This window comes from Coptis chinensis, chromosome 8 (assembly GCF_015680905.1).
Source record: "Coptis chinensis isolate HL-2020 chromosome 8, ASM1568090v1, whole genome shotgun sequence".
Taxonomy (NCBI): domain Eukaryota; kingdom Viridiplantae; phylum Streptophyta; class Magnoliopsida; order Ranunculales; family Ranunculaceae; genus Coptis; species Coptis chinensis.
Genome location: NC_141463.1, coordinates 57113922 through 57138957, shown reverse-complemented (window position 1 = coordinate 57138957; position 25036 = coordinate 57113922). Strand labels below are relative to the sequence as shown.

At 36.5% G+C, this 25036-nt stretch overlaps 3 protein-coding genes across 3 annotated transcripts; all 3 read left to right on the top strand.

The window, feature by feature from the left end:
* The first annotated feature begins 20785 nt into the window (after positions 1-20785).
* Positions 20786-21781, top strand: LOC147482068 (uncharacterized). Its single transcript, XM_086579182.1, has one exon. The coding sequence runs from the start codon at positions 20786-20788 to the stop codon at positions 21779-21781; it is 996 nt and encodes a 331-aa protein (XP_086435308.1).
* A 58-nt stretch (positions 21782-21839) lies between these two features.
* On the top strand, positions 21840-22872 carry LOC147482067 (uncharacterized). The gene is made up of 2 exons (XM_086579181.1): positions 21840-22491; positions 22535-22872. The coding sequence occupies exons 1-2, from the start codon at positions 21840-21842 to the stop codon at positions 22870-22872; spliced, it is 990 nt and encodes a 329-aa protein (XP_086435307.1).
* Positions 22873-23303: 431 nt separating this feature from the next.
* LOC147482066 (uncharacterized) lies at positions 23304-24047 on the top strand. The gene has a single exon (XM_086579180.1). It carries the CDS (start codon positions 23304-23306, stop codon positions 24045-24047), a length of 744 nt encoding a protein of 247 aa, XP_086435306.1.
* The last annotated feature ends 989 nt before the right edge of the window (positions 24048-25036 follow it).

Genomic DNA, 25036 nt, shown 5'->3' with positions numbered 1-25036 from the left:
CAGGCAACAACATCTTTAACAAACAGATGTGGCTCCATGTGGTTGTGTTTTTGGTTGCACAAGATTGAACTCATGCAAAATTGCGGGGTTTAATCAAATTTTGCCGTATGTGATTTTAACATTTCACTTGCTCCTTGGGTGCAAAGTGCAAACTGCAAATTAATCTAGTTTTACTACTTTTTTTCTCCAAGTTTACGTACGTATGTTCGTACGACATAATACAAAATCCAAAATCCAACTAACATGAGATTAATTGTTTATCATCTCCCTCTTATAAGCAAATCAACCTATATAGTCAGTGTATCTGAATTCCCAGGTCCCATAGTGCAACATGATCCAAAATCCAACTAAAATGAACAATGCATGTGCTGTGGTATGTAATTTTATATATTCGCAAACCAAACTATATCATTTTGGAAGACACGTAGGGAAATGGTACATGTTAGTGAAAGTTAACTCTACACCAAAAAGAATGGTGCCACCATCACCACGGAAGCTAGCTGCTTTGACTAAAATAGAATAGAATCACATGACTCTACATGAGTAAATCTAAAACCTGTGGCATGCATGTGGCGACAAACGCCGATAACCAATATCCTATAGTTTCTGATTGGAGAAAATATAACATGTGCTGCATGGGTCCCAGATGGATCACTGTTCAATCAAATATTCCAAAACCGTATAACATGTTGATGTGGATGATGATGTTGATGTGGATTGATGATGCAGTTTAAACTTTAAAGTTGATTGAATTGATATATGTATGTAACATGTTACGTGGAGACGAGGATGATAGAGAAAGGCAAATACCTCAGCCCACACGGACGATGAATATATTTCATGTTTCATGACTTTATCAAGATGCTGACTTATAAAGATCACAATGGAATAGCTGCTTCGGCTGTTTCGGTTTCATCAAGATTGTACCTCATTATTTCACAAAATTTTAACTCCCACGGTGACCGAAATGCACTCTGTGAACGAACTCATCCTCCAAGGGGTTATGTCCTTATAAGGGACATTGTTATGGATCAAGCTGATCACAGCGAAGAGCAAGAAGAAGAGTTGTTAATTAACCAGTTTTTTAATATTATTCTCAAGAAATGAACAATTTATTGGCTAACTATATTTTCTAAACGAGGATCTCTGGTAGGCGGTAGCTGTCTGTGGTTATACACGTACTGTAATAACTAAATACCAAAAAAACAAATTGAAAATAAGCACATTCTGTGTCTGGCTTAGTATGGTGAATCAATTGAACAAAGACGAACTAACAACATAAGGCAACTAGGCAAGCATCAATTGAACAGTCTGTAAGGAAAACGAGAGTGGTTAATGTTGTAATGTTGTGACACGAGCCACTCATCCCTCATCCCTACAAATACCAAGTTTTGTGTAGGGATGTCCTGTACTTAATGGGCACTCAAGTGGCTCATGACTAAACAGTAAGATTTATTTAATTAGTAATAGCTAAGAATTGTGTTCATGTTACTTAATGAGCTTACAATAGGGACTATAATAATTTATCTAATAAAACAGAACGGTGTGGGCTCCGAAAAGCCGACGGCTCAAAATCCAAGTAATTTAGGAGTATGTACAATTTTGTTAAACCAAATCAGTATTTATGAGATCTATCTAAAAATCACTCAAAAATCAACAATTGCAGCTGGACTTATAAACACTGGGCTAGCCCATAAACTGTTGGGCCTCCAAATTTAACATAGTACTACATATAGGGTTGGCCCAATTGATGTTATTGGGCTTATGACTGACATTGGTTGGGTTTTCCGACGAGTTGTTCATTGCCGCACGGGCAAACCCTAGTAGCTTAACAATTAATATTTTCTTCATCTTCATAAACATGTCCTTAAACTAGCCATGCAACCCGACCTGTGGTCGGGCCTGCTATTCTTAAACCCATTATGTGTAGGCCTATTAATTTTTAGGTTTTTAATTTTGGTTGATGTGCTTAAGCCCATTTGTATATATATATATATATATAGTTCCTAACGTTAGCTTTTGCCGAAATAGTAACATTATGAAGTTACAAATATAATTAACTGAAGATTATAAGTTCGATTCTTTTCAAATTAATCCCAAACTTGTTAACATAACAATGGAGAAAATGAATGTTATTGAAGAACAATTTTAAGAGTAAGAAAGTTCTCACATGTTATTTAACAATGTTAGCAAACCATTGTATTCAAAGTTTCTCAGTGAACGGAAATTACATGAGTTATAACTTTTAAGACGTGGACATCACTAAGAACTTAACATGGTCTTATATCGATCAATGGTCTTTTATTTTCCTATTATTTATTCATAGCTAGCCAAAGAACCTCACCTAATGATTGTGTGATGTAATCCTAGCCATAAAACAAAAGATAAGGTAAGGCCTGTGATGCTTGCAACTTGGTGAAAAAGGAGATATTTGCTGTTGAAGAGTAGTTGCAAACTTCTAACTTGCTTCGAAAAGAACATAAAGTTAAAAGAAGACTAAAAAGCTTGAAGAAGTAAAGAGAAAATGATCATTGGAAACACAAAAATGAACTGTCATTGCCATTGAATATATCAGTAGATAAGTTAGACACACAAAAATATCAATAGACACAAAAATACGACAAAATTCCGCACATTCAACTTTATATTTCTCTTTCACATTTCACATAGAGAGCAATACATTTACATAACTAAATGATCTCATTAGTAGTCCTAAAGTCAGGTGCAAATAAATACCTACAATAAGTCATGCTTATAGTTAATGCTTATTCAGATTAGCTATATCTCTATATAATAGCTAGCCCGATGCCAAATTTTTCACTAATGACAAAATAGTTACTATAGCATCTCCCTTTCTATATACCTTTGCAACAATCTATGGTATGTATCATTGTCTGGATTCCAGAAGAGCTTGAGAAGTTAAATCCTAAGAAATTTTTTCATCCACTCTGTTGTCTCCTATTCCATCTCTTAATTATAATATTGTTATAAACACCTTAATATGCATATGTTTAGCACTTTGAGAGCACCATTGCTCGGTAGCAATTCCCACTGAACTTCCACCTCATGTCTTGAATTCCCTCCAGTGTCCCAATTTCTCCATCAAAATATAAAAATGACAACACAGAACAAATGTTTTTAGAAAAAATATATTAGAAACAAAAGAAGAATTTAAACATACTTCATCATCAATTTAAAAAACAATTAAATGACAAAAAAAAAAAAAAAAGAAGTATGCTCTTTCTAGCCCAAATTTAATACATCTCAATAAGCGTTTCTTCAAATAGAAAAAGGACACCAAAAGAGTCAGGCCATTACCAGCAGAACCTCACAATAACATGCATGTTTTTGAAATAGATACAAAAAATAAATAACTAAAAATCATAAATAACTAACCAAGAGAAGAGAAATAAAAACAAAATGAGAACACAATAATTCAAATAACAAATTTTGACCTTGCCTTTTTTCATCACATACCTTAATTCGATTTGGATCTTGAGCCTTTTTTCATCACATACCTTAATTTGATTTAGATCTTGAGCCTTTTTTTCCCTGCGTTTGGTTGTGTATATGGTCCCCAAGACCCCAATAAATAATTCTCGCTGACCACGTCTTGGGGATGAGATAGTCACTTATCATTGATCGATATAAAAACGTTGCAGGGGCTTGAAGGCTGTATTGAAAATAAACGATAGATTTAGATGGACCTTTCAACTTTTTGAGAAGAAGAAGTCTGCAATAATAACGATGAAGTTGCTGCTTCGAACAATTCTGATTAAATAAATAACCAATTAAAGTTATAAACAAAAGATATTAGTACAAAGCTGCTGAAAAGTGTACCTGCATCCATTGCGTCATATTGTTCTATTTCTGTCATTAAAGCTTGAAGATCGATTGGCTTTGCATTAGACCGGAGCCAATTTTGCATACATATGAGGGCTTCAACCATGTTAGGCTGCAAGGAACTGTCAAATGGATCAAGTATACGACCTCTTGTGCTAAAAGTAGACTTTGATGCAACCGAAGTCACAGGAATGGCAAGTACATCCCGCGCCAGGAGAGAGAGAAATGGATACTCGGTGGCATTATTCTTCCACCAACCCAAGATTTCAAAAGCTTTATGTCCACTTTCTTCTTCAAGAAGATATGTCAAATACTTCTCAACCTCTGACACACTCCCCAACCTTTGCTGCTTCTGGATATACCTTCTCCATTCAGTGGCAAAGTCGTTGACCTCATCGTCAGAGACAATTTCTTCACTCTCATTATGTGATGCCATACTTAAGCTATTCCCAGTATACCACTCATACAAACGCTGTAATGTAGTCTTCACTTTCTTTACAATCGAATCGATCTTCGAGGCTTCATATAAATTCATCAAACTAAACCTCACATGCATATTCCAACTTGAACCTAGGATCGAGAACAACCGCAACTAACAATAACAATGGGTTGATCTTATTTTCGAGGCTCCAATGCATACTGTAATGGATAGGTTGATGTAGAATGAGATTCACAAATAATGTCATCAATTTATGCGAGAAAAAAATGCTTTAGTTGAGGACGGTGATGATGAGATGATAACTGTGAATATATTTCTGATATTCATATCCTTCTTAACAACAAAAAGTAACAATGACCAGTCAAAGTACTTCTTTCAATTCGCTCTTTGTATATGTTGGTTATTCCAAGTAATCCTTAGAAGATAAAAACATCTCAACATCTCCTACATTATAATTTCATATTAATATATTGCTATATAACAGTATAGGGGCTGGCTACCTTGACAGCTAATCTTGACAGCCCACCACATACACTAGATTATAGTCCAACCAACGTCCAGATCTTGATCTCATTTAACAAAGGAATTAGGGAGGGTAACTTACTCATTTGACTTTCTATTCTAAAAAAAACTCACGAACAAACCACCCGACTCTTCTTCCCCTTCCACCCAACAAATTAATCTCAGCTCTTCTCCTTCCACCCAACAAAATCAATCTCTCCCAACAAATCCCAACTGAGAGTTTGATGAACTCTCTCTCCCTCTACATAAAATCTTCGACCGCTCTCCTCACCTAAAGAAAACAATTCAAGTTTGAAGCTTTTTACCTTTTTGGTGAGTTATTTCTATTTTGTTTTAGTGTATCAAATGTTAGGAAGAAACCCACCCACCCACCTTCCACGTTTTTAATTTTTTCTAGTGTTTGTGCGTGGTTAGTTTAATAGGCGCACGCTTATAGATAGAGCACAACTAATAGGCGCACGCCCACATTTAATTACTGTCTAATTTTTTTAAGAGTTAAAATTGGAAATTTAATATGGGAGTCACTTGATATTTATTTCGTTATGGTTCTGCATTTATTCCGTTTGATATTTTCCTCACTTTTTGAATTTTCTAGAAATGGAAGGGAATGTTGGAGCTGTTGACGAGTCTTCTTCTCGTTGTACTGATTCCCAAAGTAAAGATGTCGAGATATTAGTTGCTCCGCACTTAGGTATGAAGCTCAATAGTGTTGATGAAGCAAAGACTTACTATAGAGAGTTTGGTAAACAAGAAGGATTTGAGATTCATGTTCGGACTACCAATAAAAAACAAACTGGTGTGGAATTGCCTTCTAGTTGTCTATTGGTTTGCTCACGTGAGAAGGTCCATAACAAGAAAGAAGAAAGTAAAGGTGTAGCTTCGATAAATACTTCGACTGTTAGGTGTGGTTGCCAAGCTAGAATGCGAGTTACAAAAAAAAAACTTGAAAATATATATGATGTGAGCTTCGCTGCAAACAACCATAGCCATAATTTCGTCTCTCCATCAAAGAGGTAGTATATGAAAGGTAACAAAAATATGTCTAAAGCTGCGAAGTGTTTGACAGATGTTTTTCATGACAACGGTATACTTGTAAGGAAAGTGGCAGACGTTTTCCATGGGGATGCAATTGGGTTTAGGAGAAAGCATTCTTGGAACCACCATTATGGTTTGACGAGAAAAATGCCTAAAGACAATGATGCTACTGCTATACTTCACTATTTTAGGCAAAAGAGTGCTGAAAATCCTCAGTTCTACTATGCCATTCAATTAGATACAAAAGGGGTTACAGTAAATTTCTTTTGGGTTGATGGAAGGTCCCGTGTCCAATATGAGTACTTTGGGGATGTCGTATATTTTGATACAACATATAGAACTAATGTTTACAGTATGCCTTTTGCCCCTTTTCTTGGAGTTAACCACCACATGCAGTCTATTTAGTTTGGTTGTGCCCTACTACTTGATGACGACAGAAGAGACATTTGTGTGGTTGTTTCAGACATGGCTTGCAGCTATGGGTGGTTGTCCACCAACTTCAATGCTTACTGACCAAGATTTAGCGATGACTGCAGCAATTAGAAGAGTTTTCCCTGCTACTCGACATCGATTTTGTCTTTGGCATATTATGCAAAAAATTTCAGAGAAGTTGTCCTTTGTCTACCATAAGCTCGATACATTGTGTTCAGAGCTTACATATATTATTCGGAAGTCATATAGGATTGCTTATTTTGAAAGAAGGTGGTATGCACTACTGTGGAAATATGACTTTACTAAAAATACTTGGTTGACAGAAATATAAAAAAACCGTACGTCTTGGGTTCCGGCTTATCACAATGACATTTTTTTTGCTGGTATGCATACGACTGGGCGAAGTGAATTAATAAATTCTCATTATGATCAATTCGTTAGTTCGAAGACTACACTTAAGGAATTTGTCCATGGTAATGAGAGATCTTTGGAATCGATAGTTAGGAATGAAAGGGAATCTGATTACCGCACCGAACATACTTCTCGCATTGTGGCTAAGGATGCTTTCCTCCTCAAGCATGCAGGTAAAGTTTATACCATTAGTGCTTTCAATAAATTCAAGAAATATTTAGAAAAGGCTAAGATGAAATATAGAATTGTTGGAGAAGAGATAGACATACATGGAACTGGAATTTATACGGTGAAGACAAGGGACATCAAACAAACTTCAATTTGGAAAGTGACTTTTAATAGAGTAACCTTGGAGGGTGACTGTGAATGTAAGAATTTTCAGTTCGAAGGATTACTTTGTGCTCACATTTTAAAGCTTTTTCAGAATTATGACATCGAAGAGATTCCAAATCATTTTATTTTGAAACGGTGGACGCAAAAGGCAAACACATATAGAGTGGTGTTTGATGGTGGACTAGTGGCCGGTCATGAAGACCATGAGCTTTTAAGAGTTGCCCATTGTATTAAAGGTTGCTACTCAATTAGCTTATGATGCATCGATTAGTGTTGAGACATATGCATATTTTGTTCAGAAGATGAGTGAAATGTCTATTGGAGTTTCGGAGCTCAAGGAAACTATCAGCAAAACAGATACAATGAATAATGAAGTACATCTAGTTGAAGAGTCTATAGTTGATACCTCACAGGTAATTTATTTAGTTTGTTGATTATCTTTGCAATGATAAAAATCTTATTTGATTTTAACTCTTAAATCTTCCCTTCATCTCTTGGTTTTAAATCCTAACATTTCTCAAATGAAGGGGAGGAAGAAGAAAGCGGAGAGAATGAAAGGCCCCAGGGAGGAAGCCTAGAGAATTCAGGAAGAATGTGTAAAAGTTGTAATAAGATTGTTAAGCATGACTCCATAAATTGTCCAAAAAAATTAAAAAATAAGAGTGTGGAATGACATGCTTGTCGAGTGTGGAAGGACTGTTGGGTTCTTACACTCTTGTATTTTTGGGTGTTTATTTTTATTTTTTTGAATTGTATGAATTTTAAATTGACTATCCAGTTTTTTGGGAGCTTACAGTGTGGAAGGACCGTCATTTTAAACATGCATCCACGAACACGAAGAGGATCAAGCACCCAAACCCGAAAAAGAAAATGTAACGAAGTGCCACCAATTCCCATTGTTGACGAACCCGATGAAGAAATTGCAAAATCAACAACTCAGTGGACTATGAACACTAAATGTTCATACTCTTGTTGGACTATGAACATTCAGTGTTCATACTCCTAGTGGACTATGAACACTGAATGTTCATACTCTTGTTAGACTATGAACATTTAGTGTTCATAGTTGATGTAGCACAGTTTGCCAATAATGTCAATGAAGTTGGCATATGATGTGTATGTCAATGAAGTTGGCATACGTCAATGAACTGGAAAAGTGGGTAACATAGTTGGAAAGACATGGACGCGGCCATATTTGATTAGAAACGTCAAAATAAGCATAACCCATCGCTTTGCTATGGGCACCACCCTCTTGGGCCCTAAATCTATTGTTTAAGCCTTCAAAATCACATTTTTGCCATTTTAGGAAAGTTTTTTTTTGCTATATCTTTTGATAGGAGAGTCCATTTTTTATTTGGTCAGTTGGGTTAGTTCTATTTTGATTAGTAGTTTCTTAATATGTGGTTATCCCAAAACTTTCCATTTTTGGAAAATTTCAAGTTTTGTGGTAATTAAGGTATTTCGCCTATATAAAGGCTGGTAGTCTGTATTAAAGTTTTCAGTTTTGGTTTTGAGTTAATCATATTAAGAGTTACCACAATTGGACTATGAACAGTGATATTAAGAGTTAATTATTTTGAGTTAATCATATTATGAGCTATGAACATTCTTTGTTCATATCACAATTGGACTATGAACAGTGATTGTTCATAGTTCGGTAGCTATGAACACTCATTGTTCATAGCTATGAGCTATGAATAATGAGTGTTCATAGTCCATATTGTACGTACTATGAACAATCATTGTTCATAGTCCAATTGTGGTATGAACAAAGAATATTCATAGCTCATGACTATGAACATTAATTGTTCATAGTACGTACAGTATGGACTATGAACACTCACTGTTCATAGTCTAATTGTGATATGAACAAAAAATGTTCATAGCTCATGACTGTGGTATGAACAAAGTTGGGTTAATTTGAGATACCTCCTTGTTTTGCAGTGAGAGGAGTGATTTTTCCTGATAATAATATCATCTTTATTTTTGTTTTGGTCAACGGTTGAGATTAGATCATCTAATTTATTTTAGATCGACGGTCGAGATTAGATCTAGCCATTTTGGTAGTCTTCCACACGTGCACAACTTATACATTGTCGTGCACAACTTATACATCGTCGTATATAAGCTTATACATTGTCGTATATAAACTTTCTCTGTTATATAGTGTTGTGTACAACTTATACAGTGAGGTATGAACATTGATTGTTCATACCCCAAATAGGTATGAACAATGAATGTTCATAGCTCATATTAGGGTATGAATAGTGATTGTTCATACCCCAAATAAGAGAGGGTACAATGGTCATTTGACTTTCTATTCACAAAAAAAAAATTAGATCCACAAAAAAACCATGACCCCATTCTTCTTCCTCCTAACAAAAGCCATCTCTTCACAAAACTTCATAGTTGGGTATTGATTTGTGTATAATTCTTCAATTTGGAGATGGGTTTAATTTACCTTGGAGTTATCCTCATAAATATGAAGTGGGTGATCCGGTTATCTGTTGAAGTGAATTCTTTGACTTCCATTGAATCATTGATAAAGAAATACCTTATATAGTTATGACAACCTTTTTTTATGTAAACCATTGGAAGGAATTAAGGATATTGTTGAGTTGAGAATCTTGGTGAGCTTTTGATGGGTGATTGGATTGAGAAATCGCTTTATATGTTTGAAATATATACGGATGTGACCGACCTTTTTCAAATTACTGGTTCGATAAAAAATCGACCGAATCCTTCTTAGAATAAACCATCCATATTATACAACTTTTGTCAGGAGAAGGTCTGGTGGTCTCAAGCATGTTCGCACCACTGAGCTCCTCAAATGTACGAGATTCTAAAAACAATAAAACCTTAAACTATCCAAATTTATTTCTTGGCGGATAAGATGGGCATCACATATTTTCATCTTTTGCTTCTATTGTTGAGCATTGATGTTTTTGTATCTCTTTGATTCTATTGTTGAGCAGGAGGCAATCAATTTTCAAATGAGTTCTTCAAACTTGATTGAGTTGGGTTTCAAGGATTCAACTTTAATTATATTTTCCTTTTGATTCTTAAGATTTGATTGTGGCTTAACCGGTTCCATTGAGTTTCCAGGCAGAGTTTTCATGAAAAAACGTGGTGGTGGGTTTCTTTGAAAACTTGGTGGTGGGTGTCCCTGTAGTGAGGAGAGAGAAAGAGGATGAGGAAGAAGAAAGAGGCGCCGGTTTTTACCAAATTTTCTAATGTAATTTGTGAAAGAAAAATAAAATGACTATTGTACCCTCTCATATTTGCTTTGTGAAATTAGCACAAGATCTGGACGTTGGATCGAGTATAATCGAATGGACGTGATGAGCTGTTAAGATGGGCTGTCATTTTAAGCTGTCAAGGTAGCCAGCCCCCCATATATATATATACAAACATCAGTATTTAGTATTTAATTTTCAAGGTAGAATTATCCTCCCAATCACTCTTTTCCGGAGGGCCACTATAAGACTTTTTGCTTGGATTACTTGTAATCATCATCAATTCAGTGAGGATGAAGAGGGAAGATGTACTTTTGCATTCATCATTTTTATTATGTTTATTGGGTTTTGTATTTCTAACGGCTAATAGGAAAATCATGTGTGTGTTTACTTTTTCATTTTAGACACAATTGAAAAGGCCAAAAGATTTTTTTATAAATTACTATACACACCAATAATAAAGTTAATTTGGTAATCAACCAACCAATTATTTATTAAGTGGGGAATTTTTTGAAAATTTTGCTGACATAGCTCACTATGAGCATCCTGGGAGAATGGATATTAATGTAGGTAGGATATGCACAAAAAAGTGAAAAACACGTACCCATAATCCACATTCCACAGTGTTACGCATGGTCTCCAAGGTTGGATATTATCATTGCATAACCCAATGACTTAAAGTGGAAACAATTTTCAAATAATATTTCGTACAAATTGATAAATATCGAGGAGTAGACTATCAATGACAGAGCTCTGCCATGCAGCGTAGGCACTCCGAAGCCCGGAACCATCATCTATTACCAACTTAACACATTTTATTTAAAATGCGAGAATTCACATCACAAGCTTCCAGTAACATTTTCCTGCAAGAGCTTCAACTCAAAACCCATCCCTTCAATCACCAAATAAAAATTCGTTTTTCAACCAAATTTGTTTCTGGTTTTTGCAATGGATTAACATCGTCGAGCTGGACGTAAGAAAAGTATTTTGCGTGGGTTGGGGAGTTCAAATCTTTGGGAAAATGAGAGTGAACTCGTACCAGAAAATGATTTCAATTTTCCATGGAGATTAAGTATTGTTGATCATCCGACGTTGGCTCCCAATCCAAACAAGTTGTTTCGTGTTTATATAACACTGATGGAGTAAGTATGAGTTTATGAACGTTGTTTAATTGATTTTGATTTAAAATCGTGTTTAGAATTTATCGTATACTAACTATTTCATTAAATGCCTTAACGTGTAGAAAATGAGTTCAATGAAATGGAGATGCGCAATGCCAAGTATTAAAGACTTCTGGAGTCATCTAGTGGAAAGAGGGGAGGAAATGGAGCACGTAAGAGCTCAAATTTTGGGAACACCTTTTGGTCCATTGATATCGTGTACGAGCATTCGGACTGATCGTCCACTAATATTTGCATTGGCGGAATGATGGTAGCACATCACGCACACTTTTCACCTTCCATGTGGTGAGATTGGTATCACACCACTTGACTTTACAATGCTAACGAGTTTAAGTGTGGGCGAGAAGAAACCAGTTATGTTTGATTCAAGTATCGAAGATGATTTTGAAAGGTTGAAGACTCTACTGCCTTCGTTGTTTGATTTTGAAGGTAGACTTGTTCTAGGGAATATGGATGACAGATACATTTTGAACCTGCACATCAGAGAAAAATTCATGCACCGATTAGATGTAGAATATTGTTTAGAACATGAAGTTGACGCCTTATATTTGGGCCCAAACTCTGCGGAGGAGGATGCGTTTATCAGGATTTTTTTGTTATATTTTTTGGGCCAAGTGGGTTTTACAACCGGAAAATCTGGGGTTCGGGCTGGTTGGTTAGCGTCTTTGGTAGACCTTGATAGCTTGGAAGATTTTGACTGGGGAGGTGCTTTCATGGCACATTTATATACAGGGCTTGATTTGTTTGTACAAACAAAACAAATGGGGAAGCAATACAACGGAATTACTTGGATACTACAGGTAATTCAATAGGATTTAACTTTTAAGATATAAGAGCATCTCTAGGTGCTAGTATAACCTGCCTTTTTCTTCATATTTGAAGGAAAATTTCGGAATATCTCGGAATTCCATCTCTAGGTGGTAGCAAATCCGGTCGCATCACCTGCTTGTTCGCATTCTTGTTTGCAAATTTGGCAATTTGGATGCGGATGCGGAGCGACATTGGTAATGTCGCGCGCCATTTCAAGTGTCACCCCTTTTTTTTTTTTTGACTTTGACCAGCACCACGCGCCAGTAGTACTGTCGCGCGCCACTTCTAATGTCGCGTGGGGGTTTTTGTTTTTGTTTTTTTTTACTTTTGGAATGGTTGCGCACCATTCCTAATGTTGTGTGGGTTGTTTTCGAATTGTACTTGGGCGACACTCCAACTGTCGCGCGATAGTGGTAATGTCGTGTGGGTTGACCTTTGCTTATCGAATTTGCAACCACCTAGAGTTGGTCGAAATTTGCGACCAACTTCTTCAATTTTTTTCTTCAAATATGAAGAGTATGCTACCACCACCTAGAGATGCTCTAAGCTTTTATTTTGTTAGTTAAATATTATATAATTTAAATTAGATACACTTTCATTTGATTATTTCAGTACTGGTGGTATGAGTATTTAGCTTGCTTAAACCCTATACTGAGAGAGGATTGGGATAAGGACTTATGGCCTTCGCCCACAGGGATGAGCTACAGACGGTCATGCTAGATTAAGGGATGAGGTTCATAATGATTTTCAAGCTGCTAGGATCCAAATAGAGATGAAAAGTATGAGATCTATTGTTTGGAGTCGGTGGCAAGGTTCTCAATTTGAGAATATGCATATCTGTCAGCATAGTACTCTAATGTCGTTAAAAAGATTCATATTGCAAGCCCCTAATATACGTGCTTGGTTCCTTGGAGATAGGGTGATTATGCAAACCATTGGATATACATATATTCCTGCTCCCCCACCCACAGATATGCGTGTTATGGATGTTTCAGAGAATTTGATTGAACGGTATCGCGTTGAGAGTGTGTGGCAATGTTTTACTGATTATCTTGATTATGAGACTTATTGGCGGAAAGTTTCTAGGGGAAGCCTATTTGTGGGTCCACTGTATAGAGGTACAAACATGGATGTCGCAACTAGTCAGAGTTTTAGGCGAGACGTCGAATTCCCAGAACTTGCAAGTTCCAGAAGAACATCTGGAGTATATCATGGTTATACACCCCCACCTAGTGATCCATATGACCCATGGTCATACCGCGTTGTTAGTTTTCAGGGAATGGAGAGTACATTTCACTTGGAGCATTCAGTGATTGTACCTGAGTTACAACAGTTTAATGAGGTATATTTATATTTCATTATGTTAATTTAAACACACTATGTATATTTAACTTAAATACAATATTGACACAATGCAGAAAACAGTGCATGCTCGATTATCAAATGAAATGCAAATCAACCAGGGGGTTCGAGCTAGTTTAATTGAGCACACTCAATAGTATTATGGCTATTTAGACGAAGAATGAACGTAAAGAGCAAACGCTGAGCGTAGGATGGCTGAGATGACAAACGAATTGGAAGCCTTGGTAATTTTATTATATGTTTTACATTTTCAATTTTTTTTTTATATATCCAATTTTAGATTTTAATTGCATTGTATTGATGTTTCAGAGAATTGCTACTGATATTATGCAGCAAAACAGTGCTCTTAATAAGAGAGGGCAAAAACGGAGAGGGAGTGGCCAGAGCAGTCAGGGCAGTGCTCCATAGTGCTATATTGCACTATTTTATAATAATTTAGTAATGTCATTGTTGTTGTTGTTGGTTGTTGTTGTTTTTTAGGGTTTGAACATGTTTTTGAGAATCTTAACAAGTTTAGGTATATGAATTATGTTGATTAAACAAAGGAGGCTATGTCCAATTTTTTTATGCATTAAATTAATTATTACATTGCATTAATTTAAAGTCAAGATATTTGGGGGCTAGTGAATCTATTTTTTGCGTTAATTATTACATTGTTTTAATTATTATAGCAAATTTAGAATCTATACATGCTTTCTGTTATGTAGACAAAGAAATTCTCATGTGAACAATCAAGCCCATATGAACGTGACTAATAAGCTCATGGGCCTCTAAGTCAAAACTGCATTGCATAATAAAGGAAAAATACACTAAAACAAAGGGATCAATTTATACGTTATACGTTGGCATTATTCCCAAGGGGGGATCAATTTATTATTCCCAAGGGGAGATCAATTTATATCCGTTGGTATTATTTCCAAGGGGGATCAATTTATATCCGTTGGCATTTATTCCCAACGGATAAATTTCTATCCGTTGGCATTATTCCCAAGGGGGGCGTTGGCATTATTCCCAAGGGGGATCAATTTATATCCGTTGGCATTTATTCCCAACGGATATATTTCTATCCGTTGGAATTTATTCATAACGGATATATTTCTATCCGTTGGGCATTTGCATATATATATTCAAAGTCATTTTCATTCCTCACCTCAGCTTCTCATTTTCATTCTCTAATCTTTCTCAACTTCAATTTCTATCTCAACTTCAACTACCAATATGGGCGGATCAAATATTGTCCACATTTCTACACCTGAGATTTGTCAGTGGTGTAAGGAAGTTGGTCATTACGCTACTTCATGTTCATACATTAACATCAAATGCCCAAAACCTGAATGCAACGACATGATGATAGTGGTCATAGCTAGCAATGATGATGGAACATTGGAAGACAAACTTCTAAAGTGTGATGTTGATGATTGTCCCTCAAATATCAATATCGATCATTCAAAAAAGGTTGACATACCTGTATGTCATTTTTGCAAAGAAGCAGTAGATTTCTGCCCTAGGTGTGGCTTGTGCGATCAATGCAATCATTCAATGTGTGGTGGAAAAATAAGTCGTACCTCTTAGAATTTAAGTGTAGGATATGTAATATTTGTATTTTGTTTAATTCCCTAGTGTATTGTCTTTAATTGTTTTGCATGTGTTTTTAATTCCATAGAATTTTATAAGATGTTTTGTGTTTTTATTTCAAATTAAGTTGTAATGTTTTTCATTTCTAGTTGAGTTTATTTGTTTTTAATTTCAACTTATAAACAAACACATTTTTTCAAGAAAATATACTTTCATTAAAACAAAATACAATTTTATTTAAAGAAAAACATACACGTAAACAATAAAAACATATTACAACATAAAATTTAAATACATTAGTATGCTAAAACAAAATCTAATACCACTCAAGTACACACTCAGGCCCAACAGTACAAAAGCCCAATAGTACAAAAACCTAACGGTACAATTTTTGCAAATCCTCTAAAAACCGTTCAGGCCCAACGGTACAAAAGCCCAATGGTACTAAAGCCCAACGATACAAAATCGAGAAGGTTTAATTTTTTATTAAAAAAAAAGAAAAAAATGCTAGACGGAAAAAGTAGTCCCGTCCCACTCTTGGACGGGACAAGTTGTCCCGTGCGAGACATTTCTATATTCTTGACGAATTTGGTTTCAGATTTGACAATTTCGAAAATGAAAACGATGTTTTGACAGCGTGTTGGTGATGATAATTGCCAAATAAATTTTCAACTGTCACGTTAGAAATGAATTATAGCATTGCGTTGATGATGCTCTTAGAACCTTTGGCCGAATGTCCATTTTTTCATCTTCTCCCAAGTTATAAGCAATCTACATCAGTACTTCCCTTGTACTGGGAACAATCCGTCTAGTTGTCTAAGAGGAAGCTTAAGAATTTAAAAAGCTCGACGAAGAACCTTCTGGTAACCTTCCCAAACATTTACCTCAAACAGAAAGATTCAGAAAACAAGGAACAGGATGAAAAAGGTACAGGATATTGTCCACAAGAGTGCATTTTCTTTGGCATCTCTATAGAAGTGAATTGTCCTGTTCAGCAGCGACCAGTTTGGCCTTCAGAATATAATTTTCTCTCTTAAGTTGTATGAACACAACATCAAAACCAAGTAAAAACATAAGAAATGAAGCCAAAATCACCTATGCATGGGTTTTCAAAATTCTTTACCTTCTTGGTAGTGCCTTTTTGTTCTTCCACTAATTCGTACAATGAGGCACATGCTTGAAAAATAGCATCTGCATGAGCTGACTCAAAGTCTTCAACTGAATTAGGATCAAAGAATATTCCCTCCAATTGTTTCACTTGTTCATCCTCCATTGTCGTTGACAACTATCATAGACTAATTCACACAAATATAAAGTATAACGTTTTACGAACACTGCAGTGGTCAGATCTTAACTGAATTGAGGATAAAAAAACCTTGTTAACAACTCTGCTGCACCTCTCGTCCTTAGATAGAGAGGGAACCAGTTGCTTCTTCTCGACTTCGTCTTCAATACAATTCACTCGAGCCAAAGTCTTTATATATATGCTTTGGTTTGCCGAAAGGACAAGCTCAGATACTCTAGTCATCTATATAATAAGCTAAGGTTTTTTTTTATCACTATAGGACAAAATTACAAACAAAGGATGGTCCAGATCTATTTTAGGAAAATCTAACGGCTGTTGAGTTTGAACCCTTCGTCATTTCTACTGACTTCTTCTCTCACTGCATTCTTTTCAACAACACCCAGTTGAAACACTACTCTTCCCCGCTGCAACAACTTTAACCATAATGACACCATTTCAAGAAACCCACCTAGAGTTAAGACACCAAGTTCAGCTCAGTACCACTCATTTGATTCCAAAGAGACTCATGTTATAAAACTCCTTAACCGATCTTGCAAAGAAGGTAACTACATTGAAGCACTTTATATTCTTGAGTCTAATGTGAGTAATGGCTACAAACCACATGTTATTTTTTGTACAAAACTCATGAAAGGCTTCTTTAATTCAAGAAATGTCTCAAAAGCTATTCGGGTCATGGAGATTTTGGAGTTATACAAAGAGCCTGATGTGTTTGCGTTAATTAGCGGGCTATGTAAGGCGAATAGGATTGAGTTTGCAACCAAAGTTTTAGACCGAGGATGTTTGCCTGATGTGGTTACTTATAATATACTCATAGGTAGTCTTTGTAGTAGGGGGAAAAAGCAGTGGTTTTGAAGCAGTGCTTATGATAATGATAAGTGCTCACTAATGAAAAATGTAATGTGAGTACGAATCGGAAGTAGGTTTTATATCCTTCTCTTAGTTGGAATTGGTTAATATGAATTTTCCAAAGCAAAATGCCTTATTTTTCACATGCTGTAGTTCATTGTATATCTTGGAATTTAGTGTGTAGATTGATCAAATAGTTTGATTGCTTTTAGGCTTTCTCTTTGCTCTTTCCATTTCTCACTCACATTTCAAGTAGGCCACTGTCATTGTTTTTCTCTTCTCTTTTCAACATGGCGAGCTTGGGCCTCTGCTTCACTTTGCTTCCTATCACCATTTTGCTTCGGTGAGTGCACTTTTTATTGCTATATAGAAATGCTATTACCTTCTAAGGATAGTAGTTTGATTGCTTTTAGGCTTTCTCTTTGCTCTTTCCATTTCTCACTCACATTTCAAGTAGGCCACTGGCATTGTTTTTCTCTTCTCTTTTCAACATGGCGAGCTTGGGCATCTGCTTCACTTTGCTTCCTATCACCATTTTGCTTCGGTCAGTGCACTTTTTATTGCTATATAGAAATGCTATTACCTTCTAAGGATAGTAAGAAACAAGGATGTTGTAAATATCTATCCTTTGGAAAACTGAAAAGTGAAATTTCTTATCTTGAAATCACAGTAACCTCTGGTAGACTTCTATCTCTATTAATTCCCTGCTAACTGATAGGGGGAACCATTTACTGGTGAACATCGATAACTCGCTCCCATGGTTTACAATTCTGAATTAGGAGAAGGTTTTATACTTTTTGTCTAGGTTCGGTTTTGATGTCTTTAGGAGAGAATTTAAAGTGGTATTGGAAGTCAGATGTTATTCAGTGTGGTATAAATTATTTGGATTTGTCACTATACTTATAACCACTTTGTTAAGGAGGTACTCAGTCTCACAGTGGACATGGGTCATGGGGAGCAATTTGGACTGCTTTATATTGGTGCTGCTTTCATTAGATATTTGTCAATTATTTATCAAACCTGAATAGAAAACTGCTTTACTTCATGTTGTTAGTCAACACCATTTTTTAGGTAGTATTTGAATTTTATTTTTTACTTCCAAGTGAGAGGATTGTAGTGGTGTGGTTTTGTTTATGGTATTCATGGTTTTGTTCAGGAGGATATTCATGAGCTTCCCTTGAGTTTCACAGAAGTTGGTTAGAGCTCCCCTAAACCAATATTCCAGGTATAATATTTCACCCGCTTTTGTTCTTAGAACTCTCCTTATTAAACCATCATTTCAGTTATGATACTATTTAACTTTCTGCATAATTTCCTTCCTAGGCAATCATGGTGAAAAAGCTTAATTTAAGTCGTGCAAAAGTTTAATTGCAATAAAAGATGAAATACTATTATGTGATTTCACTTTGTGTCATAACCACTTTTAAATATCACTTGAACATAGTCCCGAGTAATGAAATTGTTTGTTTTTTTACATAGATTTACACACACCCACACACATATATATTTGTCTAGTTACATATCTATCAACATATTTACGGGCGTATCTTAGGTCGCGACTTCATTACCACAAACTGGAGAAATGAAAGAGAGGGGAAAGGAGTCGTTAATTCACACAGTCAATTCCATAGCACGACATCCTGTTACGCCTCCCAATCCGATATATGTGCCTCCCCATCGAAGATATGCTACGCCCCCGAATCTGGTATATGTGCCTCCTAATCGAAGATCTACTCCTTCTCCATTTGATATGCTTCATAATCGAAGATCTACTCCTTCTCCATCTGTTGTGCCTCATAATCGAAGATCTCCTCCTTCTCCATCTGTTGTGCCTCCTAATCGAAGATCTAATGTAGCTCTCAATAGGCTATCTGTTGTGCCTCCTAATCGAAAATTTACTGCAACTCCCAATAGGCTATATATTGTGCCTCCTAATCGAAGATCCATTGCAGTTCCCATTAGGCTATATGTTGTGCCTCCTAATCGAAGTTCTATTGTGGTTCCCAATATGTTATCTGTTGTGCCTCCCAGTCAAAGATCTATTGCACCTTCTAATCGGAGATCTGTTGCACAACGTCTTCGAAGAGAAAGGGAAATGCAAGTGCCTATAAATCACAATCAAATGACTATAGCACAACAAAATCGGAGACAGAGAGAAAAAGATGTTATGTCTGATTACATAGCAGATTCCTTTAAAAAGACGAGGTCAACGTACGAAGTTGGGTCCTCTTCATCAATGTATAATATCTCTTACAGAGAAAACCAGCCTCCAATCACAAAAGATGTAACAATGCAAAGTTGTGAGGATAACACTATGTAAGTCAAGTGCTTAAATTCTCACTCTTATGTTAGGTTTCAACATACCATAAAGTGTGATATATCATAGGTCTATTTTTGCAGTGATCATGATATGACTAGATTTGACGAAAGTGAAGAAGAAATTCTTAATCCTCATAGAGGCCATGCGCTTCTAGTTCCAAATCGTCGTCATTTTTTGGGAAAGATGGATGTTCTTTGTCCATTTTGTTCGGCCCTTCATTGGAAAGATGAACAGTTATCGAAATCAAGGCGCAACCGACCTTTATTTGGAACTTGCTGTTTACAAGGAAAAGTTAAGCTACCACTTCTTTCTCCACTGCCTCCGGCACTTAAATCTTTATTCGAAGGATCTAATAAACGTGCAAGATTATTCCGTGAGCAGATTTGGCAATACAACGTGTGTAATGCCTTTACCAGTCTTGGTTGCAAATTTAATGATCGTGTGTTACATGGACGTGGTCCTACCTCATTCACTGTTCATGGAGAGTTGCGGCATCAAATCGGTTCATTGTTGCCTGATCCAGGGATGGAACCTAAGTTTTCACAACTTTATATTTATGATCCCCTAGCTGCTTTGGATCACCGCCACAATCGTAATCCGAATTTGTTAAGGGAAGTGTTGAAAACTGTACAAAAAACTCTTCTGTAGACCCACAAGTTTTGTGATATCTATAAGCAACCATTTGAGGTTTTAACTGAAAATGCTTCTGAGAATAACAATGTTTCGGTCCATCTACACTATGATCCGCGTTCGGATAGATGAAGGTACAATCTTCCGACAACTGATGAGATTGCAGTGATATTGCCTGGAGATGGGAGTAAGGTTGACGCCATGCGTGATATTGTACTTCGCTTGAGAGGAGGGCATGAGTTGGAACGGATAAGCGAATGTCATCCCGCTTATTTGCCTTTGCATTATGTTCTTCTGTTTCCTTATGGGGATTTGGGTTGGTCACCTGATTTGAAGTTGTGGGACGTCAAGAGAAATGCTCTAAGCAATGCAAGACTCACCCAATTATTGTATTACGCCTACCATTTGTTTGAACGACCCACAGAGTACTCATCCATCTTGCTGGGGTGTAAATTGTTGCATTAATTTTTGGTTGATGCTTGGGCTGCATATGAATAGAACCGGATGCGATACATTAGACTAAATCAAGACACCATCCGTTCGGATGTGTACAAGTGCTTGACAAATGTTGCACTTGAGGGATTAAGTCCTGATCAAATTGGCCAACGGTTCATTTTGCCTTCCTTGCATGTTGGAAGTCCAAGGCACATGTATGAGATTTTTCAGGATTCAATGGCTATCACCCGACACTATAAGCACCCAGATATTTTTCTTACAGTGACTGCAAACCCTAATTGGCAGGAAATTAAAGATGCGCTCAAAGAACACCAAACTTCGACACTTCGGCCTGAAATAGTTGCACGGGTATTCGAGCTGAAACAAAAGGCAATTATAAAAGAAATCTTGAAGAATGATATCTTCGGCCGGGTGGTTGCATATGTCTATACCATTGAATTTCAGAAGCGCGGTCTTTCACACATGCATTGCCTTTTATTTCTCGCACATGATGACAAGATCCGAAACAGTGAGCAAGTGGATAAATTTGTATGTGCTGAATTCCCAGACCCCAACACCCACCCTGCATTGTTTGAAACAGTGAAGAAGTGCATGGTTCATGGCCCCTGTGGTGATCGAGATTCGAGTGCTTCATGTATGGAAAATGGTCGATGCACCAAAGGCTATCCAAAAGAGCTTGTGGAGGAAACAATTATGGATAAAAAAGGGTACTCCATTTACCAAAGGCGCGACACTGGCAAGAAATATTTTGTGAAGAGGAAGAATAAAATGGTTAAAATTGATAATGGAGATGTTGTTCCCTACAATGCATATCTGTCTGAAATGTTTGACTGCCATATCAATGTTGAAGTTTGTGCATCGTGTCAAGCTGTTAAATATATTAACAAGTATATCTACAAAGGCTATGACAAAGCAACGGTGGTGGCGGCAGGAACAAATGATGAGATTCAACAATATATCGATGCAAGGTATATTGGACCAACAGAAGCTGCATGGCATCTATTTCAGAATCCAATGCATAAAGAGTTTCCAAGTGTCCAATGATTGGCACTTCATTTGGAAGGCATGCATAGGGTTGTTTTCAATAGCAAAGAGCCCATGGATGAAATTCTTGCCCGAGCGAGAGACCAAACTTCAACACTTACAGCTTTCTTTAAAGCGCTGTGCTGAAGATCCAGATGCACAAGCATATACCTATCAAGAATTTCCACGACACTATGTTTTCCATAAAGACTCTCAAGAGTGGACTCCTAGGACTCAGGGACCTTCCATTGGTAGGATGTATTTTGCAAGCCCAAATGCCGGGGAGAGGTTTTATCTACGCTTGCTACTTACTGTTGTAAAAGGGCCTACCCCCTTTGCATATCTTTATAAAGTCGGTGATACCGTGTACAACACATACAAAGAAGCATGTATTGTCCGTGGGCTGTTGGAAGCTGATGATAAGTGGATACAATGCCTAGAAGAGGCGGCAATAATGAAAATTGGATATCAACTGCGGAGGTTATTTTGTGTAATTCTTTTAGAGTGTCATTCGTTACGACCAGATCTACTTTGGAGCAAATTTGCATCGAGTATATGTGATGATCTTGGACACTGGCTTCGAACAAAACATGGCATCCCAGATCCAACTGATGAACAAATAACAGATTACGGCTTATATCTGGTGGAACAAATCCTTTTAGAATCTGGGAAGACATTGGAAGATTTCCCACCCATGCCAAAGAAAAAAGAGGATTGGAGCAAAATTGTTGGCAATATGCTCATTTGGGGAGCAACGCCAACTTCAACATGAAGGCATAGGAGAAGAGGATGCAGTTGATGTGAGTCGTCTTAATGACGAACAACTTCATGCTTACACTGCTGTGACTGATTCAGTATATGGTGACAAGGGCAAACTTTTCTTTTTGAATGGAGCAGCTGGTACAGGGAAAACTTTTTTGTATAATACAATTGCAAAGGCCTGCCGCAGCATGGGTCTTATTGTCATCATGGTGGCATCATCGGGAATTGCATCTTTGTTATTGTCTGGTGGACACACTACTCATTCTACATTTAAGATTCCAATTGATGTGATGGATACCACTTTTTGCGGCTTTGCTAAACATTCCGACCATGCTGACCTATTTAAATAAACAAAACTAATTGTTTGGGATGAGGTGCCCATGCAACATAGATACTGTGTTGAGGTTGTGGATAGAATACTTCAAGATATTTGCGGAAACAAGAAGATATTTGGTGGTATCACTACAGTTCTTGGTGGTGATTTTCGACAAACACTACCTGTTATACCGTTAGGCCAGAGAGAGCAATTTGTTGGTGCATCACTACGGCGCTCTTTCCTTTATAGTTATTTAGAAGTTTTGCACTTGGTACAGAACATGCGGCTTGAAATGGTGGAGTCCAAGAATGTCGAATTCGCCAATTTTTTGTTGGAGGTGTGCTATTAATGCCTTCTAATTAGAATGTTTTTTCTCTATTAGTTCCATATATAAACGAACTATTTTAGAAACTAATGAATTCATTTTTTGCTTTGATTCATTTAAATTGGTTCAAATCCCAAAGAATGCGTACAATTGCCGAATGGAATCCACAAGTGTACCAATATCCAAGAACTCATCTTCTCTGTCTATCCCCAATTGGATGTTATGGACACACCATCTCCAACTTTTTAACTAATCGTACTATTCTTGCTGCCCGTAATGATGATGTGAGTGCAATTAATGAGGTTGCACTGAATTTGTTCCCTGGTGAAGCGCTCGAGTATTTGGTTGCAGATAAAATTATCGAAGATGATATTGATAATCCAAGTGGGGCTCACTATCCCACCGAGTTTCTCAACTCCCTCGACCCTTCTAGCTTACCACCTTTCAATCTCAAGTTAAAACCTGGATGCCCTATAATGTTGCTCAGGAACATAGCACCTAAAGATGGCCTTTGCAATGGGACACGACTTATGGTGCTTCAATGTGCGAGTAAAGTCCTTCAAGCCAAAATTTTGACTGGGGAGAAAGCTGGAAATCCAGTACTCATCCCAAGAATATCTCTGGCTCCCTCAAATTTAGAGTTGCCTTTCAAACTATCAAGGCGACAATTCCCTGTTCGACTAGCTTATGCCATGACATTTAATAAGTCGCAAGGTCAATCAGTGAAATATGTTGGCATTGATTTGAGGACACCGGTTTTCAGTCATGGACAACTCTATGTGGCCATGTCCAGATGTACTTCTTCAAAAAGAATATCCATTTTTCTTCCACCTAATGCAAGAAATTGTACCACAAATGTCGTGTACCCAGAAGTTCTTCTCTAAGGACAACGATACCAATGACAAAAGGCGAGTAAGAAATTAAAGAATGCTACTTTTATTGATTTAGAAATTAAAGAATATGTTGTATCTATATATATACTATGTAAGTTTTTATGATAGTTTTTTTTTTTTTTTTTTTATGATAGCGTGGATACTTAAAAGTAAGAATAGAGATTATTTCATTTTGAGAACCATCTCTTTTGTAAACAATATGCTAAATGTATCAAGTCTAAAAAAATCATGTGTATGTGGTTTGCTTGCAGGTACCAAGTTAAATTGCCAGAATTTTTCAATGACCTGATTGCAATCATTGCTCCATGGCGCATTTATCCATATGGTAGCAGAATGGTGTGAACAGTATGCATAAAGGGGAGAATGAGATAAATGAAGAACTTGATCATTGGGCATGGAGTATTTATTTTATTTTATTTTATTTTTCCCTTTTGTTACTAGAATTAGTCCCAGGTGAAAAATTATGCAAAGTTTTCTTTAATGTTTAATGAGTTGTCTTTTAGTTTTAGTAGTAATTTGTGTTATGTATAAATATGAAGTTATATATTTTGGTATGGTTGATCTATGAGAATTGTATTATTTGATTTTCAGGTTATGACAGGATTTAGGTTTTTGAAATGTTGAAAATACAAAGGAGACTCTGCTGGATTTTTTTATTTTTTAAAAAAAAAAATGATGATGCTCTTAATTGAAGACTCTCTCCCCTTATTTTCCTCATTCTCATTCTGATATGAGTTGAATTAATGAATGTGTAAGGGTATGTGTAATGAGTTGGTTTGTGAGAAATGAAATGCATAGAATTGCAATCATTAAGCTCACTTGAGTATGTGTATGAAATGATTATGAAGTATAAAACAGTTGGAAATTGTTATATCATCGATCCAATATTACTATAGAGATGGTCTCTTGGGGTGTTGTTGAAAAACAATGTGTTTAGAGTGCCGACTGGCACGGGCATCCACTAGTAGATAATAAGATAA